The sequence below is a fragment of the Eretmochelys imbricata genome, chromosome 1, assembly GCF_965152235.1.
Source record: "Eretmochelys imbricata isolate rEreImb1 chromosome 1, rEreImb1.hap1, whole genome shotgun sequence".
Taxonomy (NCBI): domain Eukaryota; kingdom Metazoa; phylum Chordata; order Testudines; family Cheloniidae; genus Eretmochelys; species Eretmochelys imbricata.
Genome location: NC_135572.1, coordinates 113,382,826 through 113,407,860, shown reverse-complemented (window position 1 = coordinate 113,407,860; position 25,035 = coordinate 113,382,826). Strand labels below are relative to the sequence as shown.

The following is a 25,035-nucleotide window of genomic DNA, read 5'->3' as shown; positions in this document are numbered from 1 at the left end:
GGGACTTGAAATTTTGCAGGGGTTTAACTTTGTGCCAGAGATGTGCTTTTTGACATCCCTGTGAAAATTCCCCCGAATTTGGCAAAATAACATCTCTATCATATCTCAGTTGGTACGTGCTCAGTAGAGAACTGTCAGAGTTTAGCAGATAAATTCTCCAAAGATGCTCTCTCCACTGAGCATGGAGCGGGGAGGGATAGCTCAGTGGTTTGAGCATTGGCCTGCTAAACCCAGGGTTGTGAGTTCAATCCTTGATGGGGCCATTTAGGGATCTGGGGCAAAAATTGGGGATTGGTCCTGCTTTGAGCAGGGGGTTGGACTAGATGATCTTCTGAGGTCCCTTCCAACCCTGATATTCTATGATTCTATCCCTGACAGCTCCTCCCTGACTGCACATGTGCCACCACACCAAGTAAGTGAGCATGCTCTATCCCACGGCTGAAGGGGTTGAGCGGGACTTTCCCTGCAATTGCTCTCCCAGGGCCACTGTGTAACCCAGCACCAGACCTGAGAGCAGAGAGGTGGTCTCTCCGGTGTTCTCAGTGCTCCACCTGATGGCAAGCAGGCAGCCAGGATGAGGAGGAAACCACTTCCCTCTAATGCAGCAGGGTGGGTAGAGAAGAGGAACCAGGATGGGGCAAGGGCAGGAGCTGGGGAGGAGCAGATAGGAGCAGACGGTGTGGGGGGAGAATGGAAGCAGGGGCGACGGTGACAATAGCTGGAGAGGTGGGACAGGACTATGGGGTGGAACAGGGACAGAAATTGGAGAATGGTGGGATAACAGTTGGGGAGAGAGGAACACAGGTAAGGACAGGGACAAGAGCCATAGATAAGGTGGAAAAAGAGAAGGAGATTAGTAGCAGAGGGAGGGATGGGGCAGGAACTAGGGGAGGCAGGGCAGATAGGAAAGAGTCAGGAGAGTGAACAGAAGCACAGGGAAACAGGGTCAGGAACGCAAGAAGGGAATAAGAGCGGAGAGCGGAGACAGGGCAGTGGGATCGGAGCACCAGGAGACAGGGACGCTCTGAGGGCAAAGATATATGAAGAGTCTTTAACCACTAGAAGACACTCCTCTCCAGACCCTGAAATTGAACCCAGGATTTCTGTATCTCAACATTCCTTTGCTGTCTAGCAAATAGCATGAAAACCAATGGCAAATTAAGTGTCTCATCCCTCTCTACTGGCTGATCCATACACGGGATAACAGTCCACTATTGCTACCAGTTACTCAGTTGGCTCAAGTGGTAGAGGTCTGTGCTGTGGATCCCATCCCTGCTGATGACCCATATGGAGGTTAATATGATTTCCACATCATGGATTTTTGTTTTTTTCCCTGTGGTTTTTTAAAAACCTAGAAAATGACATTAAAAAACAAAGCGTATGTCTACATTACAAGCGAGGAGTGTGCTTCCCAGCTCGAGAAGACAGATGCGCTAGCTCTGCTTGAGCTAGTGCACTAAAAATAGTAGTGTAGCCAGGGGTAGCATGGGCAGCAGCTGGGGCTAGCTGCATGAATACAAAGCCACCTAGACAGTACTGTACTTGGACAGCTGCCCAAGCTGCCACTCATGCTTCCCCTGGATACACTGCTATTTTTAGCGCACTAGCTCAAGCACAGCTAGCACATGCCTGCCTACCCAAGCTGGGACACACTCCCAGCTGCAGCGTAGAGGTACTTTAAATTACAAGATCATTAAGGTTGCAGTCAAGCACTCAAAAGTTAGGAAATGCCAGAATCAATGTTATCTGTACAACCTTAATTTGACCCCCTTATAGCAATCTTCAATAACAGGATCACACACTATTGTGTACACAGGCCCCCAGCCTCATTCAGCATGCAGGATAAAAAGAAGGAAGGAAGGAAGGAAGGAAGGAATGAGGGATGTGCAGTGACTGAGGTTGTTGTCTGTAGGACCCATTTTATTTGTTGCCAAATTTGGAAGGAGTGTACAGAAAGAGGCAGGGGACTGCAGGAAGAGAAAGGATGGTTTGATAGTTAAGGCAGTTGTAGAACTAAATTCTATTCCTGCCTGTGCCACAAAGTTCCTATGTGATGTTGGGCAAGTCACCTAAACCAAGCTTTGCACAGGTGTCCACTAATTGTGTGCCCCTCATTTTCTTGGTACCCACCTTGAGATACCTGAGGTCTGATTTGCAAAAGTGCTGAGCAGTCACAACTGCAACTAAAGCCAATAGGAACTGTGCTCTGAACATATAAAGTGCAATAAAATCTAAGTACTCTGAAAAATAAGGCCATAAGCCGCTCCAATTGGGCATCCAAAAGTAGTAGAGACGTGACCATTTTGGCCTCCATTCCCCATGCATAAAATGGGATAAATAATACCACCTTATCTCCCAGCCATATCATAAAGATCAATTCATTAATGTTTGTGAAGCACTCAGATACGATGGTGATGAGCTTCATAGACAAGCCCAAGAAGAAATTAATAGGGTTTGGATGGTGTGATAAATAAGGCATGTCACCACATGCTGAATGATGAGGATAAAAAACAAAAATACTGAATAGCTACCCACTCGGTGAGCACCACCATCTTAAGCACCAAATGGGGCAGGAGTCCTACGGAAAAAAAGTATGTGATCATGTAAATAAAGACAATGTCATATGCACAAAGGGGCCAAATTAAGATTGCCAGTCAAATTTAAATCTGGCATTTCTTAACTTTTGAGTGCTTGACTTTGCAATCTTGATGCTCTTTTAATTATATGTTTTAGTATGTAATTAACTACCTATATTGAGTAAAGATTTCCAAAATACTTACTGTCCTGTAGTGCTACAAAGAATACAGGTTTATATGTGTTAATTCCAGAAAAAATCAAATATGTAATAAACAAGTCGCACTGAGATTTTTAAAAAAATGTAAATAATCTAACCTTTATTATCAATGAAGACATAGCCATCAAAGCGATCCCTAAAAAGAAGGATGTCATCAGGATTTCTAAAATTAATGTATGCTCTTGAGTAGAGATGAGGATAAAGACTGCAACAAGAAACAATTTTATTTTCTGTTATTTATTGTCATGTTCAGGAATGAAGAAAGAAGCAAAATTAGAAAAATCCTGTCATAATTCTCATTTATCTTATGAAATGATTGCATTAAACTTGCATATCACAGAATGCAACTTTTACATACACACTTACAAAATCACAGAAGCCAAGCAAAACGGAATTGATTTCCAGGATATTCCACATCCTGGCAACTGTGGAGTTTAATTCTGAATTAGGAGACAAAAGTCCCTTTTTCAAATCTTGGAGTATGTGTTTCCATTCTGTGCCCCCTTATAGCCATTAGGCCCACTTTCCTATGATAGTGACATAAGAACTACGGATATTGGCAATGCCACTGGGTATTTCTTTAGCATGCTCAGGAAGTCTTTTGCTGCTGATATTGGGGAGGGGGAGATTAGATTGACTGGCAGTTGCCAAACTGTCACTTTGTCTTTACAGACATCCATCTTTAAAAAAAGATTAAACCTTTTGATAAATAGCAAGAATATATCCTGGGACATATAAAAATAAAAACAAATGATTCATTTTTGACAGACTTGTATACAAATCCAGCAGGTAATTTACAGTTATTGCCAACACCCAAACATTTCCACTAGAAGAATGAATGGTTACTGACCTGATAATAACTGTGTTCTTCGCAATGTTGTCATCTCTGGGGATCCCACATGGTCCCCATCCATGTGACAGCATGGTTTAAAAAGCAGTGTATGCTGGGGCTGTGTCTGTGCCCAACATGTGCTCATGCCTCCCCAGCCCCCTGCCATGGGCATAATGAGCAGAACTGCTGCAACCATCCCACAGTTCTGCCACCAATTCAGAATTCCAAATAAGGAGGAATATGAAAAAGCGGAGATGAAGGGCGGGCTGTAATATCCTTATCATCACTGGAGAGTAAAGCTGCAACCAACAATTACTGGAGGTTTAGGTACCACAGGAAGTACCACCCCAAGTTTGATCCTGGTATTTGTCTCCTGACTTGGCTTGGTAACTAGTCTTGTCTCCTGCCTTCAACCCCAGCCCAGTGGACACTACTGGCCCAGCGGCCTACACCCTGACCATTACAATTAGACTTGTCTTCGCCAATATGGAGCAATCAGGATCAGTGCAACTGCATCTTGCCTGATTGGACTCAAGCAAATCAGTGAAAATGTGTACATACATGAGGCCTTGACTACCACGGTCTGAGGAAAGCGTTTTGCACTGATCCCAGGTTCATGCCTCCTTAGAAGAAAAGGCTGGGCATTTTGTCTTATCTTTGGTGCCAATCAATTCTACAATGAGATTTCCCCACCAGAGAAATATTGGCTTGATGATGGAGCTCTTCAGACATCACTTGTGGGTGGTGATAAACTGTCTGCTTAGGAAGTCTACTGGGTTATTCCTGACTCCTGGCAGATAAAAAGCAATGGGGATAATACCATGTTGTTGACACCACGTCTATAACTTGATTGCCTCCTGAGATAGAGGTGATTAAAAGGCACCTTCTTGCTTGTTTATATAGTGCATTGCAGATGTGTTGAGTGTGAGGAACTGTACTGTGGAATTATGCAGAACAGGCAGGAATGCCATGCAAGTTATTCTGATTGTTCATAATTTTAGAACATTTATGTGAAGAGTCATGTCCTTTTGAAACCAAGTCCCTTGTATTTGGAGGTGATCCAGGTGTGTACCTCAACTTGTACCTGATGCATCTGTGATCAATGTCTGTGTAGGAGAAGCAGAGAAGTGCACCCCACTCTTGGGGTCACCAGTTCAGTGCCGATAAAATGTGTACAGGGACAGCAACCCATATGTACATTTGATATCTTGCAAGGTGATACATCAACCACAACCATCCTTGTCATAGATGCAGGTGAAGTCTGGCTAGCGGCATCATCCGTGCAAGCTGACACATGGCCCAAAAGTCTGAGGAAGTTTCTTACTGTAGTTGATGGAGTCAATTTCATACTGGTAATTATCATCTGAAGATAAATAAATCAGTCTTCTGAAACATGCTTTAGCTGATTTGGAGTCAATTAAGGCTTCTATTTATTGTTTCTAGTTGGTTGAGAGATGATTTTTCAAAACTGACCAAGAGGCCCAGCTGTCTGAATAAAAGAAGGACATAATTCAGAGCTGAGCTGTGGCAACTTCCTCATGGGCCCTACCTTGGATCAGCCAATCGTCTACATATGGGTACATGTGAATACCCTGTCTCTTCAGATGTGCTGCCAGTGCAGCTAGGCATTTTGTAAAGACTCTTGGTAATGTGGAGACACCTAATGGTAGAACTTTGTATTGATAGTGATGGGGCCCTACTATGAATTGCAAGTACTTCCTATGGGCTGGGTGGATGGCAATACTGAAGCATGTGTCTTGTAAGCTGAGCCATGAACCAGCGTTGAACCCAATGGGAAGGGACAATGCAGGCAAGCATTACCATCCTAAATCTGAAACAGTTCATATATTTGATCAATCTTCTCAGGTCTGTGTTAGGATCCCTTTTCGGAGCGGGAGTGATAAAGATATATTGGGAGTAGAAGCTTCTCTCCTCCACTCCAGCAGAAACTCCTCTAGGGGTACTACAAAAGCAGAGAAGTCACTTTTTCCTTTAGCTGATTTTCATGAGAAGGGTCCCTGAAGACAGAGGGGGAATGAGGGGTGGAAGGTAAGGACTGAAATTGGATGGAACAGCCATGGTAGCTGTGGCCATCTTGCATGCATCAGAGGAAGGAGACAATAAAATAAATAAATAAATAAATCAATGAGACACAGTTAACTTGGGGGAAAAATCCTTTTCTGAGCCCTGCAGGTAACCAGCTGGAGCTCTGAAGTTTATACCCAATGTTCTTGTGCCAACACTGACCTTTAGCTTAAACAACTCTTCATCCTCCCTGCTGTTTACCCCTGTCACCCCGCCAATGTATTTATATAGAGCGACCATACCCCCACTCAGCCTTCTTCTTGCTAGGCTAAACAAACCAAGCTCTTTCAGTCTCCTCCCATAAGACAGGCCTTCCATTCCTCTGATCGTCCTAGTAATTCTCTGCACCTGTTCCAGTCTGAATTCATCTTTCTTGAACAAGGGTGACCAGAATTGTAAACAGTATTCCAGATGAGGTCTTAACAGTGCCCTGTACAATGGAATTAACTCTTCTCTATCTCTACTGGAAATGCCTTGCCTGATACATCCTAGGACCACATTTGCCTTTTTCACAGCTGCATCAAATTGGTGGCTCATAGTTATCCTGTGATTGACCCATACACCCAGGTCTTTCTCCTCCTCTGTCACTTCCAAGTGATAAGCCCCCAGCTTGTACCAGAAATTCTTATAGACCCTTGCACTTTGTACTATTAAATTTCATCCCTTTTCTGTTACTCCAGGCTTCAAGGTCATCCAAATCTTCCTGTATGATATTCCAATGGTTTGTGCTTCTTCTTATTGAAAGAAAGAGATAAGTGCTGAGAATCATCCTTATCCCGGTGTTTGGGCCTTTCTTGCCTTGTTGAAGAGGCAGTACCAGTCTTTGGTGCTGATGTGGTAAGCAGTAGTGAGGTGGTATTTGATGCCAGTTCCTTGCCTGATGGTGCCAAGGATGTATGCCAGTTCCAACCTTAGGTGCTGCACACCAGCTGGCAGAGACATTGGCTGACAGAGACTTAGAAAAGGTTCGATTTCCTGGAAGTTGATCCTTGCTCTTCAGGATATGAATTTCCTCTCATGGATTATTCAGACACATGACCCTGAACTTTGTTCTTGTTGAGAATGAACAACACATTGGGCATCAGTCTGACATGTGGCACTCAGTGAGACAAAATAGAGAAGGGCTGTGGCTATCTGTGAGTGAAATTAGACTATCACAGGAGGGACACAGTTTGAAGCTCGATGGCTTTGATACCAGCATTTTGCATTGCATAGATGGAAAAATTAAATTTAGGGGTTTTTACATATTTTGTTGTTATGATGGAACTCAAATAATAATGTGGAAAATTTAAAGTTGAGCGCAAACCCTAACCAGCCAGCTAATTCATGACTGAAGCAGATTCCAGTAACGGTAGCAGGACACCTCTTGTTCCATTTCACTGCCCCACACAGTAAGGGGGAAAGGAGGGACAGGTGCAGTTGCTCTGCCCTTTATGTCTTGATGTGGGGCACAAGGACGTGCACAGTTCAGGTGTGGTCTAACAGACACTCCTTTTTTAAAGATTCCAATCTTATGCACGTGGGGCACACGTGCAGCTAGAGTGGGATCCATGAGGACACAAATCTGAAGGAGAATTTTTCTGATCCTTCTGAATTAGACAGAGCTGTTGGGATGGATACCCATTTACTGTAAATGAAATGTTCATTATCTAGCATTTTTAAAGAGCACTAATTCCAATGGGATCTTAAATTGAGACATTTTTCAATTTATATATGAATTAAAAAATAAAAATGTTTATTTATAACTCAATGAAAGACATCAGTCTAAAGGAAACAGTGTTAATGACACAGATTTATATCTGAAAAATGTATTTTATCTATAAAAATAAATATGAATTGAATGATATTGATGAAAGTTTCAACATTTCTATGCAAGTGGATGGCACTGAGTGTACTATACGGAGGTAGCCATGACCGTGTGAAAAGGCTGTACTATGATAGAATGAGTTTCCCTACTATTGATTTCAATGAGAAACAGTCAGTGCCTTTTTAGATAAATTTGAATACGCATGCAGACTAGAGTAATAAACAATATCATTAAATTGACTTGGCTTTGTTTACTTTATAAGTAGAAAGGCTTTGTGATTTGACATTTGAAGAACATTTAAGTTGAGATCACACAGGCACCGTGTATGCGCTGCTAGTGCAGTGGTTCTCAACTGCACATCCCTCGGCCTGCACCGCTTCCTGCAGCCCCCATTGCCCTGGAGCGGCGAACCGCGGCCAGTGGGAGCCGCGATCGGCCGAACCTGCGGGTGCGGCAGGTAAACAAACTGGCCCGGGCCGCCAGGGGCTTTCCCTGAACAAGCGGTGGACCATAGTTGAGAACCACTGTGCTAGTGGCTGGAGCAACCAGAAAGACTTTTGGATAACTGTCACCTCCCAGGAAGCAGAGGGCTCCCTCCTCTGTGCTTGGTCGTCTCAGTAGGAGTACTCATGTGTTTCATGTTACGCACATGCTTAGGTGCTTGACTGAACTAAGGCCTAAATTATTTTAGTATGTATTAAAGATTAACTTGATTGCATAGTTAAATTGCTCATATCAAGTACTTTTGCTTGTGGCTCTTTGCTGCCAAAGCAGAAATGCTGGAATTAAAGACAATGTTAGTGTAAGAAAAATGAATCTGTTAATAAAATTCTTAACTAAGTAAATGAAGTTGTTTGGTACACATGCCAAAAACGTATTGTGCATCCAAGAAAAATTACTGCCTGGAAAACGGAAAAACATGCTTAATGTATTTTTATAAACATTTCAACTATTAAAGAAATACACTAGGACATATGAAGCAGAAATAGGCTTCTTTGAATACACCAGATGTGGTGAAAATTAGAGCAATTTCATGCTTATTTCCTTATCCGTTAAATTCTTGCAATTTCATACTGTCAAAAAAAAATTAGAAGTGTAACTGAAGGGAGCATTATAGATCTTTCTCTGTCCCGTAAGGAAACTGCTGTGCCTCTGATTTACATGCATTTGGACCAACTGCCAAATATCTCTGGAAGCAGATGATGGTTACAACTCCTATTAATGCAGGTTTTGTGTATGAATTTAGGACTACTACTCCACTGTTTGCAGAAAATAGAAATATTTTTTGCCATTTTTAGGTCCTGATCCTGCAAAGTTGCAGAGCATCCTCAATTTCCACTTACTTTACATGCGAGTTGACGGTGCTCAGCACTTTATAAGGTCAGGCACTTATTACCTATAAAATATCAGAAACCTTGACACGGAACAGTAACCATTGTAAAAGAGAATAGAAAAACAAAAATATTTATCTTCTCAGAAACATTTCTAAACACCTAATATTTCAGTAGCAGATGTTTTCCACCTGCTTTGGCACCACAATCTATTTTCCTCCGACACATGAAACAGCAATATTTTTCTGTCCTTTTACACTTATATTTATTAGATTGAATACATTTGACAATTGAGTCAAACATTTAAAACAGTGAATTTTATTTTACATTAAGCGTTTATTATTGCTGTTAGCAGAGATTAAATATATGACTACCAGAAAGAGTAGATAGGATTCTGTGTTCTGGAAAGTACAGACTTCAAAAATTATCTTACATGTTTTGAAGGGATCCAGTGTAGCCACAAGATTTACGGTAATAAAAACGTTTAAATATTATGGACCAAAATCACCACTCACAGCACACAAAAATGCAAAAACGTGTGTGCAAAGTTGCACTATCAAAGTGGGATTCTCCCCTAGCTATAGTTGGTTTATTACAATAAATAGGTATGGCTATGAGAGTACTTAGCAGTTGTGAGTTCATTCCTCAAATGAAGCCATTTCCACAATCCCAAAATATATTATTTCTCAGAGATGAATCAGAGAGGTAGGGCCTGCCAGTTTGGGATCACTGTTGTACTCTGGGAAATGTAAGAGGTGTGAAAGCTATCAAGGTTTCCATTTTATACTCCCCTTGTTAGGCGCCTAATAGTTACTCCTGGGAGAATACTGTGCCCACACAGAATTTATGTGTTATGCAAAAATTTTTTCCTTGCAGAAAGGTGCTGCAATTATGCCTTTCGCCCATCAGGGGCCACTGTGGCACCAGAACAAAGAGCAGCTGTTCCCGGAAAGGGTGGGGAGGGGGGGCAGCGGCAGCGGCAGCCCCAGCCCCAGCCCCAGCTGCAAATAGGGAAGAGAAGAGGTTGTGTTCCTCACAGCACCCTCCATGTGGGGCCAGGTCAGGAGGCACGGAATATGGGGGGATGGACACCATGGGGCACATGGGACTGCTGTGTGAGTCACAGACTGGGGTTCAGAAGAGCTAGGGGGGAATAGAAACATTTGGTTTGTGTATTTTACCCAAAAAACCCCACAACCTACAGTGAAATAACACAAGACCACAAAAGTGAGAAAACTCACAGCCAAGATTTCTACAATTTTACCATAGATATTAGTCAGAAAATGAAGGGATTCCTCCTTGTGCCCTGATGTGACAGGAACATTAACTGTCAATTTTCTTGCATTTCTGCTCTTGTGAAGCCCTCTTTCCCCACTCCTCCCACACACATTTTGGAGTCTGAAATAAATTTCCCCATCCATGCACATACTAAAATATAGTTGAGGAACAAAATTTGACAATTTTGCACATACACTGTGATGTCAAGATAAAATACACTGGACCAGATTATCTGCTGCCTTGCACTTTGTGTGGTCATTTATAATATGTAAAGTGTATGAGTGAAAAGGAGATATAAATTTAGAATTGGTAATTCTGAATTGATAGTATTATATATCTATAAGACCTTCACTTTGCATGCATATAAATGACCACATAAGGTACAAGGCAATGGAGAATCAGGGATATTATGAACTTCTGGATGATCGAAAGTATACTAACCCTATCAACCCCAAAATAGCCATTGTCCTTTGGAAGCTCTGCAAAATGTGTTCTACTCTAAGGGTCTTAGGTGCTTTTCAAGAGGCACTCAAAAACCCATAGGATTGGGCCCTTAGGCCCTGTCTACAGGGAACACTTTTTCAACATAGTTTTCTTTACAATAATTATAGTTATAACTAAACTAAAAGAGTGCATCAACACTGCTTTGTGTGAAGTGGTTTAAGCTACTTCCTTTGTGAATTGTAGCATCCACATAGTATCACGCTTTTTTGAAAAAAGTGAACACCACTCTGGGCAGATATCCCAGGATGCACTGTTCTATACTCAATGCAGTATGGCTTGCTTACCGTGTTGGATTGTGGGATATCTACTGAGCTTCTGGGACTTAGTGTCAAATTCCCATGATTCCTTCCACAGTATCCCAAAATCGGTCTTGTTTTCACTAGCTAGTCATTTTCAACTGTTTCAGTTGCAAACAAATGTTTGAACTGCTATCAGGCAGCATGGAACACCATGAAGTAGGCACTGATTAATACAAACAGAATACCAGAGGTACTGTTAATCATGCAGGCAGGTGGCTTTTGAGGAGAAGGAAGAATGCCATCACTATAACCATTAAGATTTCATATGGATACTGCTAGAGGAGGAGGAGGAGAATGAAACCAAGCAGTTACTTCTGCATGACATTTTACTGGACTGGCTTCACTCGATGGAGCACTGTCTCTGGGCCTAGCCAGCCAGCACTGACTGCAGTCCTGGTATGACCAGCAGTGGAATTGGAAGGCCAGTTCCCTGGAATCTACACAGAACTTACCCCAGATCTCCAGTGCCAAATCACTAATATGACAGTTCCTCTCAGTGTGGAGAAGTATGTGGCCATTGCCATTTGGAAAACTGCCTTATCCAATTGCTACTGGTCAGTAACTAACCAGTTTGGTGTTGGTAAATCAACTCTTGGAGTTGCTGTCATGGAAGTGTACACTCCCCTCCAATCCTTTGGGTGTTTTGCTTTCTGCTGTGACCCATTCATGAGGTCAGCAAACATCTCTTCCCTCATCCTCTTTCTCTTCCCTTGGAGGTTGGCCAGGCATTGAGATACTGATAACGCTCCTCTCTGTGTGGGCCATGCCATGCCAGTTGCTATGAGAACAGAGAAACAATAAAGCAGTTACTGTACCAATATTAGCCATCATGCCACCAATGACAGAATGTTACTTCTATTATTTACCATCAAATTATCAATTTTGGAATTCCATTGTCTGGCCTGGTGTGCTAGGAGATGGTAAGACAATTTAAGATATTTTGCCTCAGATCAGGTCCGTACACCATGGTGTAGAGATACCCTTTAAATGGCCCCTTATACAATTTTTTAGGGGGGGAAGAATGGAGAGTGGGGTTCCCCAAGGAATAGGCTAGTAATTGCATGTACACTCTTGGGAGCTGTCCTTAAATGGGGAATATTATCCTGAGGTGTATTCTTAAGAGGCAGAGATGGGTCCTGTGCAGAAAGGTAAATGGAGAACAACTGACAAAATATGCAACATGCTACATGCTAGGATGGTGCCCCCTCAAACTGTTGCTTAATGGAAGGGAAACACTACCTAGGTGGGTGGCCCTAAGAAGCAAGCAGCGCCTTGTCAAATGCTTGCCAAACTAGATTGCTATCTTTGCCTAGAATTCTCATTTATCATACCAAGGGATGAGAGCAAAGTGTGATATAAAAAATACAGAATTTTGCAGCCGTGAGGCATGTCCTGTTAACAATGCAATGGGTTTAGCAATGTAATATACTTCAACAAATAAGTGCTTGATGAAAAAATGCCTTTTGTAACACCTGCAAATCACAAATACACCGGACCCTCGCTAGAACGCACGTCTTTATAGTGCAAATTCGCATAAAACGTGGTCGCTGCCATGGATCCCAAATTTAATCACTTTAATTGCAATTAATTTTAACGTGGTCCCTGCGTTAATGCGGTACCGCGCATAGATCCCAAATCCCGCATTCTAGTGAGGGTCCAGTGTACTTTATAGAGTCTATGCAACATAAAAGACTTAAAACAGCCTCTGTAATCTCAAGTGGCCAATTTAACATGTTTAACTGTACATGTATGAAAATCTTAAAATCTAAAAAAGCTCAGGGCAATGACAAAACTGTGGGTTTAAATGCATTTTCTACTGGTGTATTTCTTGCTTTTTGTTTTGCTACAATAAAACTGACTCAGATGCAATGCATTTGTCTTTTTAATTTTTTTTTCATAGCTGCAGGGCCACTATCTTTTACAGAACCACAAGAATGAAAAGCAGGGAGAGGTGGCAGAGGTAGTTGAGCAGGGAACATCAAGCAGCATGGGAAACTAGGGAGGATACATATTTTGGTCTATGAGCATGGGATTAAAAATCTTTGGGATTAAAAAGCCCACTTTTAACTGTTGAATTTTCTGTCTTAAGTGCCATTTTGAGCATGCTACGGGAGCTGGAGAAAAGCCAAGCAAGTGGAGGCCAGAGGGTGCTGAATAGGGGCAGACATGTCCATCTGTCTGCTGTGGGGGGAGGGATAGCTCAGTGGTTTGAGCTTTGGCCTGCTAAACCCACGGTTGTGAGTTCAATCCTTGAGGGGGCCATTTAGGGATATGGGGCAAAAATTGGGGATTGGTCCTGCTTCGAGCAGGGGGTTGGACTAGATGACCTCCTGAAGTCCCTTCCAACCCTCATATTCTATGACAATATCTGCCAGACATGCCAGGGCACAGCCAGTATCCAGAAGAAAGTTTTCCAAATCCCCCTAAACAGGCATTAATGGGACAGACAATTGCAATATAGTACTTAATACTTACTGGATGAGGTCCCCTCTGTAGTATTGTCTCTGGCTGGGCACTGGGGAGGCGTCTCTGGCTGGCTGGAAGGAGTGCTGAAGAAATCTTGGTTGTCTAAAGGAATTTTCTCCTGCCTGGTGGGACAAGGCTTCCTGTGGGGTTTCTGAAGGCATGCCTGGCTCACTGCAGATTGTGACAAAACTATCCAATGTATACTGGGGTTTAGTGGTGGCCTCTGTGGCAAAAATCGGATTCAGCTCTTCATAGTACTCATGTGCACTGGTATTTTGATTTTGTCTTTGGTGTTTTTGTAATTCTGCTGCAGTGCTTTGGTGTAGCACTGGCATGTGTCCTGAGAGTGCTCCTTTTCCTGTTTTTGATCTGCTAGCCACTTATAAATATTTGCATTTCAGTGACAGATGGAAAGATTAAATTGAATTTGCTCCTTTCAGATGGGCTTGGGGTGTGTCAGCTATCCATGGGTGGATAGCTAATCAAGATGACCCCAGTGCATTGGAGAAGGCACAGGTAACCAGACAGACCAGTCCAATGTGAAGCAATGCAGTGTGGAATATCAGTGGGATGATTACCTGAAGTAGTACAGTTCAAATGGGGATGTATCCGCATGAACTTTATAGCAGCGTAACTCATTCAGAAATTGTGTTATGTTGTTACCAAAGCAGATTAACGACAGGAGGATAAGAAGCAAAATAAAGCAAAAAAAAGATTGCTTATGTGTGGACAAAAGGCAGCTCATGTCGAAAAACTCAGATATACCAAAAATAATTTCCATGTAGATAAGGCCTAAGTGTCTGTGGAGACATCAGACTGATGACAGAGCACAGAATCTGAATACAAATCACAGAGGGAAAAAGTGCCTCCCACTCCAACCCTACAGACCATTAGTTTACTAGAGGGGTCAAGGAAGCATTAGAAAAAAAATCTGACATCCTATGTAACAGATATCAGTCTTCAGTATTCCTTTTCTCTATTTTCTAAAAAATATGTATTCACAGCTTTCAACACCTAAAAATGTAGTAACCAAATAACATTTGAAAATGCAGCTTTATTTTCTTTGTCCTTTTTGCTTTACTTAAGTGTCAAGAGTAATTTTTAAAGCAGATGAATTTTTAAAAAGTGTTTTAAGTGTGCCCTCATTTTTCTTCCAGCAATACAGAATGATCTGCCTCTTCAGAGATACATGAATGGGAACAGCAGTATCAGCAAGTCATGAGGGTATCCCTACAGCTGAGAAAATAGTTCATGCTAAATAATTTACTCAATCTATTTAGTCTATTTTTCTACATATGCAATGTCCATGAATAAAATGGAACTTTTTCCTATTTAAATGCTGTTCACACTTACTTGACAATTTTGACGGTTTGATGCTCAATACTCAAAATTAAAGCTGTGTTGGTCACATAAACCATATGGCAGTGTTTCTGTTATATATGTTCTATAGGTTATTTTCTATATTGGAGAGGACAATGATTGACACTGCATATAACAGAGTTTGCAAAAACCTTCACCAGAGTCCTGGCACACAGGCAGTTAAATAAGCCAGACAAAGATCAGACAGTAGCCTTCACAATTAAGTCTTTCTGCACGCAAAATATTTATTTGCATGAATGCAAGGAGAGAAAAATAAACTTTAAATCTATGGCCTGCTTTGAGTTGCCTAATCTTTCTAGGAATGATGGCTCCCTATAGACTTGTGCCCCAGACTTAAGTGCTTTGGCCCATCAAAAGAGCTTGGAACATTTCCTGGCATATAGCCAAAGAAATCCATTGAAAACCCTAGAGAGACTCCTTTAGGAGAAGAAGTTTCAATCTGCCTTTGTTATTTTTCCATTATCTATTGGAAAGAGCAGCACAGGCTGAACAGGAGCCCACAGAGTGTCCCACTTCTACACATGGAGGCACTTAAGATTGCTGATCCATTACAGATAGAGTATCCTTGAATCCTTGTTTTTTTCAGACTGCCAAACTTCAGGTTGGAGTATGAGCAGCCTTGACTGACAGACTAAATAACAAAACTGCTCTACATTAACTTACAGTAAATCTATCACTTAACTAATTAAAACTGTCTTAAACTGCTACAAATAAAAATTACAAGTCTGGCGCAACCACACAAGTAAGATTATGGAAAGGAAATTTGGCAGTTGGGAACTATTTCCCCTCTTTGTAGCCTCAGCTGGTGGTTCAATGTTTGAGGGGCTCAGCGCTCCAACAGTCATTGCCAATAAACAGTTCCAGGGTTACAACCAGAGGTGGAGACATGCCATTAGTTTGGATCTACTATAGACAATTCTCTAAGAAGAAAATGTCAGATATGCACAGCTATACACTGCACTCTCTATTAATTTAGGATACATATCCATGTACCATTGCTTCACGACAATGTTAAGGGTGTTTGGGTTGCATTAACTGTACATTTCCTCCCTTTCTGAAATTTGTTTTGTTAGGCAGTGAATGTTGTCTTAACATTTATGGCACCATGCATATTAAATAAAAGTATTAGCAATCTCAATTTATATTCTTTGTTAGTTAACTTTCTTCTTTTGTTTAATTGTTTTTGAAATTGCTAATGATATAATTAGTAATATATTGGATGTTAATGTTAATTTTCAATAAGTCTTGGAGTCTTACATACACATTTTAAGGAGAGTGGTCACTTTAGATAAGCTATTACCAGCAGGAGAGTGGGGTGGGAGGAGGTATTTTTTCATGCTTTGTGTTTATAAAAAGATCTTCTACACTTTCCACAGTATGCATCCGATGAAGTGAGCTGTAGCTCACGAAAGCTTATGCTCAAATAAATTGGTTAGTCTCTAAGGTGCCACAAGTACTACTTTTCTTCTTGGAGCACTGGGGAGGTTTCAGAAGACTGGAAGAACACAAATGTGCCAATTTTTAAAAAGGGTAAATGGAATGACCCAGGTAATTATAGGCCTATCAGCCTGACATCAATCCTGGGTAAGATAATGAAGTGGGTGATAGTGGATTTGATTAATAAAGGATTAATCAAAAATAACGTTATTAATGCAAATCAACATGGGTTTATGAAAAACAGATCCTGCCAAACTAACTTGATACCTTTTTGATGAGATTACAAGTTTGGTTAATAAAGATAATACGGTTGATATAATGTCCTTTAAACTTATGTAAGGCATTTGACTTGGTATCACACAACATTTTGATTAAATAAATAGAACAATATAAAATTAACATGGCACACATTAAATGGATTAAAAATTAGCTAACTGATAACTCTCAAAATGCAACTGTAAATGGGGAATCATCATTGAGAGGGTGTGTTTCCAGTGGGGTCCCACAGGGATCAGTTCTTGGCCCTATGCTATTTAACAATTTTATCAATGACCTGGAAGAAAACATAAAATCATCACTGATAAAGTTTGCAGATGACACAAAAATTAGGGGAGTAGTAAACAATGAAGAGGACAGGTCACTGATTCAAAGAGCTCTGGATCATTTGGTAAACTGGGCGCAAACAAACAATATGTGTTTTAATCGTGTCTAAATGTAAATGTATACATCTAGGAATAAAGAATGTAGACCAGGGGTCTCAAACTCAATTTACCTTAGGGCCAGTGCCAGTCCTCAAATCCTCCGAGCGGGCCAATGTCAATGAAGATGGTATTCACACCACCTCCCAGCCCGTTTCCCACCCTTTCCCCCCGCTCCCACTTGGCCTCATGCCGCCCTGGCTGACTCTGCCTGGCAACTAACGGTGCTGCCTCCATGGCTGACTCTACCCAGCAACTAGTGATGGTATCTCTGTCCCTCTCCCCCAGCCAATGAGAGCTGCGGGGGGCAGCACCTGTAGAAGACGACCCTCTGCTGCTCCGCCGACAACAGCAAGGACAGGGAACTGCTTGTAGGGAGTGGAGTTGCCCAAGGTGAATGACACATTGCTGAGTGCAACACCTGGGAGGGTCCCAGGAGCAGCAGGATGGAGCAACGTTAGGGGGAGGGGCATGTGACTCTCTCCTGCCTGCTCCCCTTCCGCCCCAGCCAACAGTCATGAGGGCCGGATGAAAGAACTTTTTAAAAAGTTTCCATGGGCCGCTGTGGGGAGGTTCTCAGGCCGCAGATGGCCCCCGGGCCGGGACTTTGAGACCCCTGATGTAGACCATACAGGATGGGGGACTCTATCTTGGGAAGCAATGACTCTGAAAAAGATTTTGGGTCATGGTGGTTAATCAGCTGAACATGAGCTCCCAATATGACATTGGCCAAAAAAGCTAATGCTGTCCTGGGAGGCATAAACAGGGGAATCTCAAGTAGGAGCAAAGCGGTTATTTTACCTCTATATTCAGTACTGGTGCAACTGCTACTGGAACACTGCGTCCAGCTCTGGTGCCCAAAATTCAAGAAGGATATTGATAAATTGAAGAGGGTTCAGAAAAAAGCCACAAAAATTATTAAAGGACTAGAAAACATGCCTTATAGTGAAAAACTGAAAGAGCTCAAACTATTTAACAAAGAGAAGGTTAAGGGATAGCTTGATTACAGTCTGGAAGCATTTACATGGGGAACAAATATTTAATAATGGACTCTTCAAAAGGTATAACATGATCCAATGGCTGGAAGCTGAAGCTAGACAAACTAAGACTGGAAATAAGGTGTAAATTCTTAAAGGTGAGAATAATTAACTACTGGAACAATTTAACCATGGTCATAGTGGGATTCTTTATCACTGACAATTTTTAAATCAAGATTGCATGTTTCGCTAAAAGATATGCTCTGGGAATTATTTTGGGGAACTTTTGTGGCCTGTGTTATACAGAAGTCACAATACAGGAAGTGTTATTCAGGAAGTCCTTTCTGGCTTTGGAATCTATAAATGAAACAGGAGCTATCCTTGAGTGCCCAGGTGTGTAAATTTAAAATTAGCTTTTTGTGAACATCCATGTTAATAAAACTTGATTGCTTGAAAGCCTGTAGAAAGCAATGAGATGTGTACAGTGAAGAAGTTAATTCATTTTAAATTCAAATGAACACTCATGGAAAAATGGCTGTAGTATTTGCCCTGCTCAACACTAAGAAAGAGAATAAGTCATGTAAGGTGTACAAGAAGTTTAGGAAGATCTCTGTTCTACTTCACCAGTGAAAACAGTAAATATATATATATATATATATATATATATATATATATATATATATAAAAACACTACCTACTTACCTGACCAAAACAAAAAAGATAAAGGCTTCATAGACGCAAAATATAAATTTGTTATGTAACTATGCCCAGGGTACCTGGGGTCTTGTCTACACTACAGGGAAAAGTCAATCTAAGCTACGCAATTTGAGTTACGGGAATAGCGTAACTCAAGTTAACGTAGCTTAGATCTACTTACTGCGGGATCCATACTACGCAATGTCGATGGGAGACACTCTCCCATAGACTCCCCTTACTCTTCTCGATCTGGTGGAGTACAGGAGTCAATGGGAGAATGATCTGCGATTGATTGAGTGGGTCTTCACTAGACCCGCTAAATCGACCGCCAATGCATCTATCGCCACGCATCAATTTCCTGGTAAGTGTAGACAAGCCTTTAGTGAGATAGGTTGCTTACAAACCCATTGAAAGTACCTCTTTCCTTCTTAATGTTGATAAACAGCTCCTCCTCACCTGGGATCAGCAGTGCAAAATTCAAAATAATCATGGGCAGGTAGCGGATGTAGCTGCTCTTCCAGTTGCTCCTTGGTTAGACTAGGAGGAAGCCGGCGAATAACTATCTGTAAAGTAACATAGTTAAAAGTGAAGACTCATTTAGTACTAATCTAAATATTTAAATATTGTCAAAATAGTAAACAAACTACATTGCATCTTTCTGAAAACTCTCCCTAGAAATTCGAATTTCAACAGGATCCAGTCTAACCATATAATCCTGCACTGGGATGCAGTTTCTGTCACATACAGATGAGGGAATGATAGCTAACACATGTAATATAATTGTAGGACAACTGAAATATTTTAACAGAGAGTTTAGAAGCAACTATAGTTGAGCTGAGTATAAAAGATATTAACAAATTATGTAAAATCAAATTAAGTACTAAATATACAAAATACTACATTCTCTGTGTATAAAATGATTTAACATGAAGTAACTTTCTCAAAACACTTTTGTTGCAAGAATAATACATACTATATGTGACCTACTGTCTTGTGCCATTTAATTCCATAAAACAGTTCGGGTCACAATTTGCATGAAAAACATATGGATGGAGTGCTGTCAAATGTGTAAAGCAGGGAAATGAGAGGTCAGGATTTGTGTGTTCTGTTCCCAGCACTCACTCACTGTCTCACTTTAAGCAAGTCACACAGCCTTTCTGTGCAGCAGTTTCCCAATTTGTAAGGAATTTTGTGAGAATTGCTTGTAAAGTGCTTAGATGAAAGATGTTTTATATAAAAAAAAAATAGCAAAGTTGATGTTGTGGTGCTTTGCAGGGACTCCTTCCCCGGGGAAATTCCCCACTCCTCTGCCATAGCATTTGTCATCCTTGATTTTTAACTCACTAACTGTGACTAGGCAAGCAGATTTGCAGTGATATTGCTTGTAACTCAAAATCATTTTACAAAAGTGGATCAATATTCTTATTCTCAGTGGTTTAAGCATTGGCCTGCTAAATCCAGGGTTGTGAGTTCAGTCCCTGAGGGGGCCATTTAGGGATCTGGGGCAAAAATTGGGGATTGGTCCTGCTCTGAGCAGGGGGCTGGACTAGATGACCTCCTGAGGTCCCTTCCAACCCTGATATTCTATGATTCTTGTTTTGCAGATGGGGTTGAGGTACGGAGCCTGCTCCAACCACAAACCATCCTGCCTGCTAAACACTATGCTAAACCTTTGGGATAAAAACCTACCCCCCCCCCCCCGCCCCCCTGCGGGTAGAGACTCACAAGACGTCCGAGAACCTCTGCCGATTAACCATTCAATAAAGTGCACTTCCACAGTGGTACCACTGCACCGCCCCAAATCCCTGTCATCCCCGCCCCCGCCCCTTCCCGCCTCTCCTACCCCACGCAACCCCCCCGCATTCCTCCCCACCCGGGCAAGTCCCCGCTCCCCATTCCCATAGGGAAATCCCCCCGCCCCCGAGGCAACCCCCCACCCCGAGGCAACACCCACACTCTCCCCGCCATTCACGTCTACCCCTCCCCCCCCATTCCCCCTGCTCCAGGCAAATCCCCCGCCCCCCGGCGAACCCCCGCCCCGCCGCGCGCTGTCCCTGGTGCTGACGCGCCGGCCGCTCACCTTGCTCAGCGCCGCTCTCTTCTCCTCCCGCTGCCTGCCCAGCGCCGGGTGAGGCGGCGGGGGCGGCCCCGGAGGCGGCGGGGGGGTCTCGGGCTCCCGGCGCGGGGACTCCCGCCGGAGCGGGGTCTCCATGGGCCGCTTCTCCCGGCCGCCCCCGCGCGCCAGCCCCGGCCTGGCCTCGCGCTCCGACCTCATGCAACCGCCGCCGCCGCCCGGCGCAGCGACACCTCGCGAGACCCCACCCCCGCCCACCAGGTGCCGAGCAGAATCTCGCGAGATTTCAGCCAGAGCGGCGGTGGGAGGGAGAGAGAGGGGGACGCAACTAGATGGAGGGGCCGCCGCCCGCTGGAGCAGGGCCGCGTGCTTCTCCCGTGTGCACCGGGCGTGGCGCGAAGCGAAGCGCAGCGCTGCTGCACCTTCGACAATTGCCCCGCCCCTCTTCGAGCAGTACCTGCTGCCCATGGCCTGCTGCTGGGAAATGGGGAGCTGCGAGCTGGCTCTGGAATAAACCTTTCTCCGGGAAAGGTCGAGTCGTTTCGCCTCTTGATTGTTTGGGGAGGGATGGTGGTAGCCCTTGTGGCACCTGAGAGACTAACCAATTTATTTGAGCATAAGCATCCGATTAAGTGAGCTGTAGCTCACGAAAGCTCATGCTCAAATAAATGTGTTAGTCTCTAAGGTGCCACAAGTCCTCCTTTTCTTTTTGCGAATACAGACTAACACGGCTGCCACTCTGAAACCTGGTGGTAGCCCTGGCACTCGCCTTGGTTAGCAACGTCCATGGGCAGGGAATCTGGTGGACGATGGGTATATAAGTACTCGTAGCCCCTAGATGGCACAAAATAGCTTAGCTGTGGGGGCAACAAAGCTGGGGTCTACCACGTGGTTTTAGTGGTGTCAACAATGGTCTTTATGAGGGGTAGGGCAATACATGCTGGTCCAGAGGGCACAAGGATATTCACCACCGTCCTCCACTACCTCCTCTGCCTGAATGCCCAGGCCCTGGGCAACCCTCCTCAGCAATTGCTGCAGAACCCCCTGTAATGAGTGGCTGCTCTGTTCCCTCCACGCCCAAGGGGTCCCACGGTGATAGGGATTCCTGGGCTGATGCTGATGTGGAAGGGGCCATACCCCTTAGTGCCAGGACTATACACTGGTGCTGAGGCTGTTGGTGCAACGGCTGTCAGTGCCGAGGTCATCAGTGCTAATACTGCTGGGGCCGGTGTAGACGGCACCAGTGTTGCAGGGATTGGGATGGGGACATAAGGGAGCGATGGAGCTACCCCCGATCCTGCTGATGCCTATGGTGCCGGAGGAGGTATGAAAATGGCCTTGGTCACCACCCTGGAATGCGGCCCTTCACTCTGCCCTTGGCCTTGGTGAAGAGGGGCCACTCTGCCATGGGCTGCCACGGCATGAGCAACAGTGCCAGGTAAGGGTGCCAGGCTCATGATGACCTAGACCGTCTACTTCTTCTTCTATAAGATCAATAGGAGTCCGACTCCGAGGTCTCTGAAAAGGACCACGGAAAAGCGTTACTTCGCGGCGCCAACAGTCTGCGCTGAGGTCTTGGGGACTGATGAGGCTGCTGACTCTGTTCTGGTGCCAGGGAGTAGTGCACTGGGGATGGAGACCGCTGGGACATCATTGTGGGCTCTTCCCTTGACCGTGCCAGGGGAGCAACTGGTGGCGACCTATCCCGTCTAGGCAGGGAGAATGGTGCTGTGAGATGGAGCAGGTCCTGGGCTGCCTTGAACGCCTCTGGGGTCAACAGGAGGTGTAGCTGCTTGACGATCGAGAAGGGTCTGGACTCGACCACTGTTCCACGACGGCAGGAGTCAATGCGACCGTCACTGGCAGTGGGGCCAAATTACCATAGTCCAACTCGGGTCTCAAAATGGCGAGCTCCTTGGGCCAATCCGGGGGAGAACAAACCCTTTCTGGCCTCCTCTTCTGTGGCACTGCCGATTGAGACCAGCGCCAACCTGCAGCATGTGAGCCACAAGTGGAGCTGGGACGGTGACGAGTTCTTATCTACTTGGCACCAATCCCCACGCCAACGGTGCTGGGGCACTTTGTACTGAGGAGGAGGTACTCAGTGCAGGGTCTGCCGACCCAGGGTCGGATTGGGAGCAGAGTGCAGCTTCCGTTAGTGGGATCTTCAGGCACTGATTCCTATTTTTTAACGTCCTGGGGCGAAACCCCCTGCACGTCCTACAGCAATCCTCTGGATGACGCTCCCGCAAACACTTGAAACATGAAGTGTGAGGATTGCTTCTGGATATTCACTTGCTGCAGACTTCACAGGTTTTGAAGCCTGGAGACAGCTGCATGCCCCAGCGCCGGGATAGCACTGGAGGGGAAACCCCCACAAAGGACACAGTAGGTACTTAAAGGTAGTTCTGAATCTTTATAGCAGCTGTATTTCAAATTTTTAAAAAAATCCTTACAAATGATTTATTCATTTTAACTATTTTTGGAATGTGGCTTTACTTTGCATAATCTGTACTTCAGCAACTATTACCAACTCGGTTAACAAACACACCAAGATACATAGTATCCAAAGTGCAATACATGGGATAAAGAAGTCACCTATGATAACATATTCTAAAATGATTAATTTATTGCACAAAAATAAGATTCCTAGGGAAAATGGTAAAATACTTTTACCAAGTATTTCCAACCTCTGTTTCTGCACAGACAAATTGACAGGTGATGACAGCAGCAACAGCTCTTCTGGTAGAGCCAGGTCCCCCAGATTCTCGTTGAGAAGACAGCCTCTTCTGCTTGGATATAAAATGCTCTTGCTATTTTGGAGAGGAAAAAAAACGGTTAGGAAGAAACGTCAGCCTGCAGCTGTAGAAGAGCCGTAACTCAGCTGACAGTTAAGTTAAAATAGGAGAGGAACTGAACATTCAACTGCAGCCTCCTTTACAAAACACTTTTAAAAGTATGTATGTGAACATGAGACTATGAACTCTCCATTTCTGACTTAAGAACTCCGCCTAAGAAAAAGCTCAAAAATCGATTAAAAAAAAAATCTATATATAACGTGCCTATCCATTGCCCTAGGCACATGTACATTAAAAACCTTCACAAGACTTTTCAACCTCCTCACCCATTCAGAATAAAATTAACTACACACAAATCCCCCTTTCTTTCCTCACCCCTCCCAACCACTCCCCTCCCCTCCCTCCTCAAAAAACCCGCCTTCTCAAGAGTCTAGTAGAATAGATAGGCCTTGAAGCACATCTTGAAGATGAAAAGATTCTGACTAGTTTGAGCCAATGTGTTTGTTGCGGGAAAGCAAGTTCCAGACCTTAGGGACCTCTTCTTGAGAATGCCCAACCAACAGGAGCTTCCTGTCTGTCTGAACTGATCAGGTGTTACACAGTTCCTAGGTACCAAAGAAATAGGAGCTAGTAACCCTTCCTACAACAGGCTCTCCTGGTGTCTGACCTTTATTTTTTCTATATGGTGCCCCAGCTGTGTGGTTTCCATGTCCAATTCCCACTGAGCAGGGGCTCTAAGAAGTGGGTTTTTTTTTGTATTTTTAATACTGGGTACCCCACTTCAACGCATTTTTAGGCCAATTTCCTAGCCCAATTTCATGCAAACTTCTGGAATTCTCCCCTCATGACAGCCAGGATTCATAGAACCTGCCTATGCAATCCAAAGAACAATCTATACCTCCCTTAAACTGCAGTAGAGGGGCACTAAGGATATGAGCACCCCCCTCTGAGAGGAAGATGCTCTGGAAGGAGTTTCAGAGGGTATCAGATACAGAGGATTCCCGTCCCACATCCCTTGTCCAACTGGACTGACCAGATTCAGTCCCTGCTGAGAGTGGGAATTTGCCCCAATTACAATTATTGGCTATACTCTGTTGGACAGCCCAAATACAAGTTTGTGCCACCATATTTTCACCAGTTTATTGTTACCAGCGCTAGCTAAAAAAGCTAGCATGGGTATGCCTATCATGCTACAATTACACTTTCATTTTGCAGTGAGGACACACCCTAAGAAAACAGCATGAGGGAAAATTGCATCTCTCAAAGTTTAGTTTTTAAAGAGATAAAAGAATTATGTTCTCTTCAGAAGCAACAGCACAGCGGAAAGGGGAGAAAAACCTAAAGCTCCCCACAGAGAAAAGGTCCAAAAACCAAAGGAAAATGCCTATGTATTGCACAGGGATGTGAAAATATTTAGCATATGTGATGAGTGTTTTTCATCTATAGATCTCAAAGATCTTTACCAAGGAGGTATCTATCAATATCCTCAACTTTTCAAAGTGCTGTGGAAAGATCAAGTAATATATGTCGCAATATATAGCATTTAACTAATAGCACTAATTCTATAGTCTTCCAGTGT

At 43.5% G+C, this 25,035-nt stretch overlaps 1 protein-coding gene across 1 annotated transcript in view; it reads right to left on the bottom strand.

Moving 5' to 3' along the window:
* Positions 1-20,859, bottom strand: part of UPF3A (UPF3A regulator of nonsense mediated mRNA decay) — a 46,866-nt gene extending 26,007 nt beyond the window's left edge. The window contains exons 1-3 of the mRNA XM_077807081.1: positions 20,665-20,859; positions 19,041-19,147; positions 2,893-2,999 (exon numbers count right to left, since the gene is read on the bottom strand). Coding sequence (XP_077663207.1) covers positions 2,893-2,999; positions 19,041-19,147; positions 20,665-20,859 — 409 coding nt within the window. The remainder of the gene's footprint in view (positions 1-2,892; positions 3,000-19,040; positions 19,148-20,664) is intronic.
* Between the last annotated feature and the right edge of the window lie 4,176 nt (positions 20,860-25,035).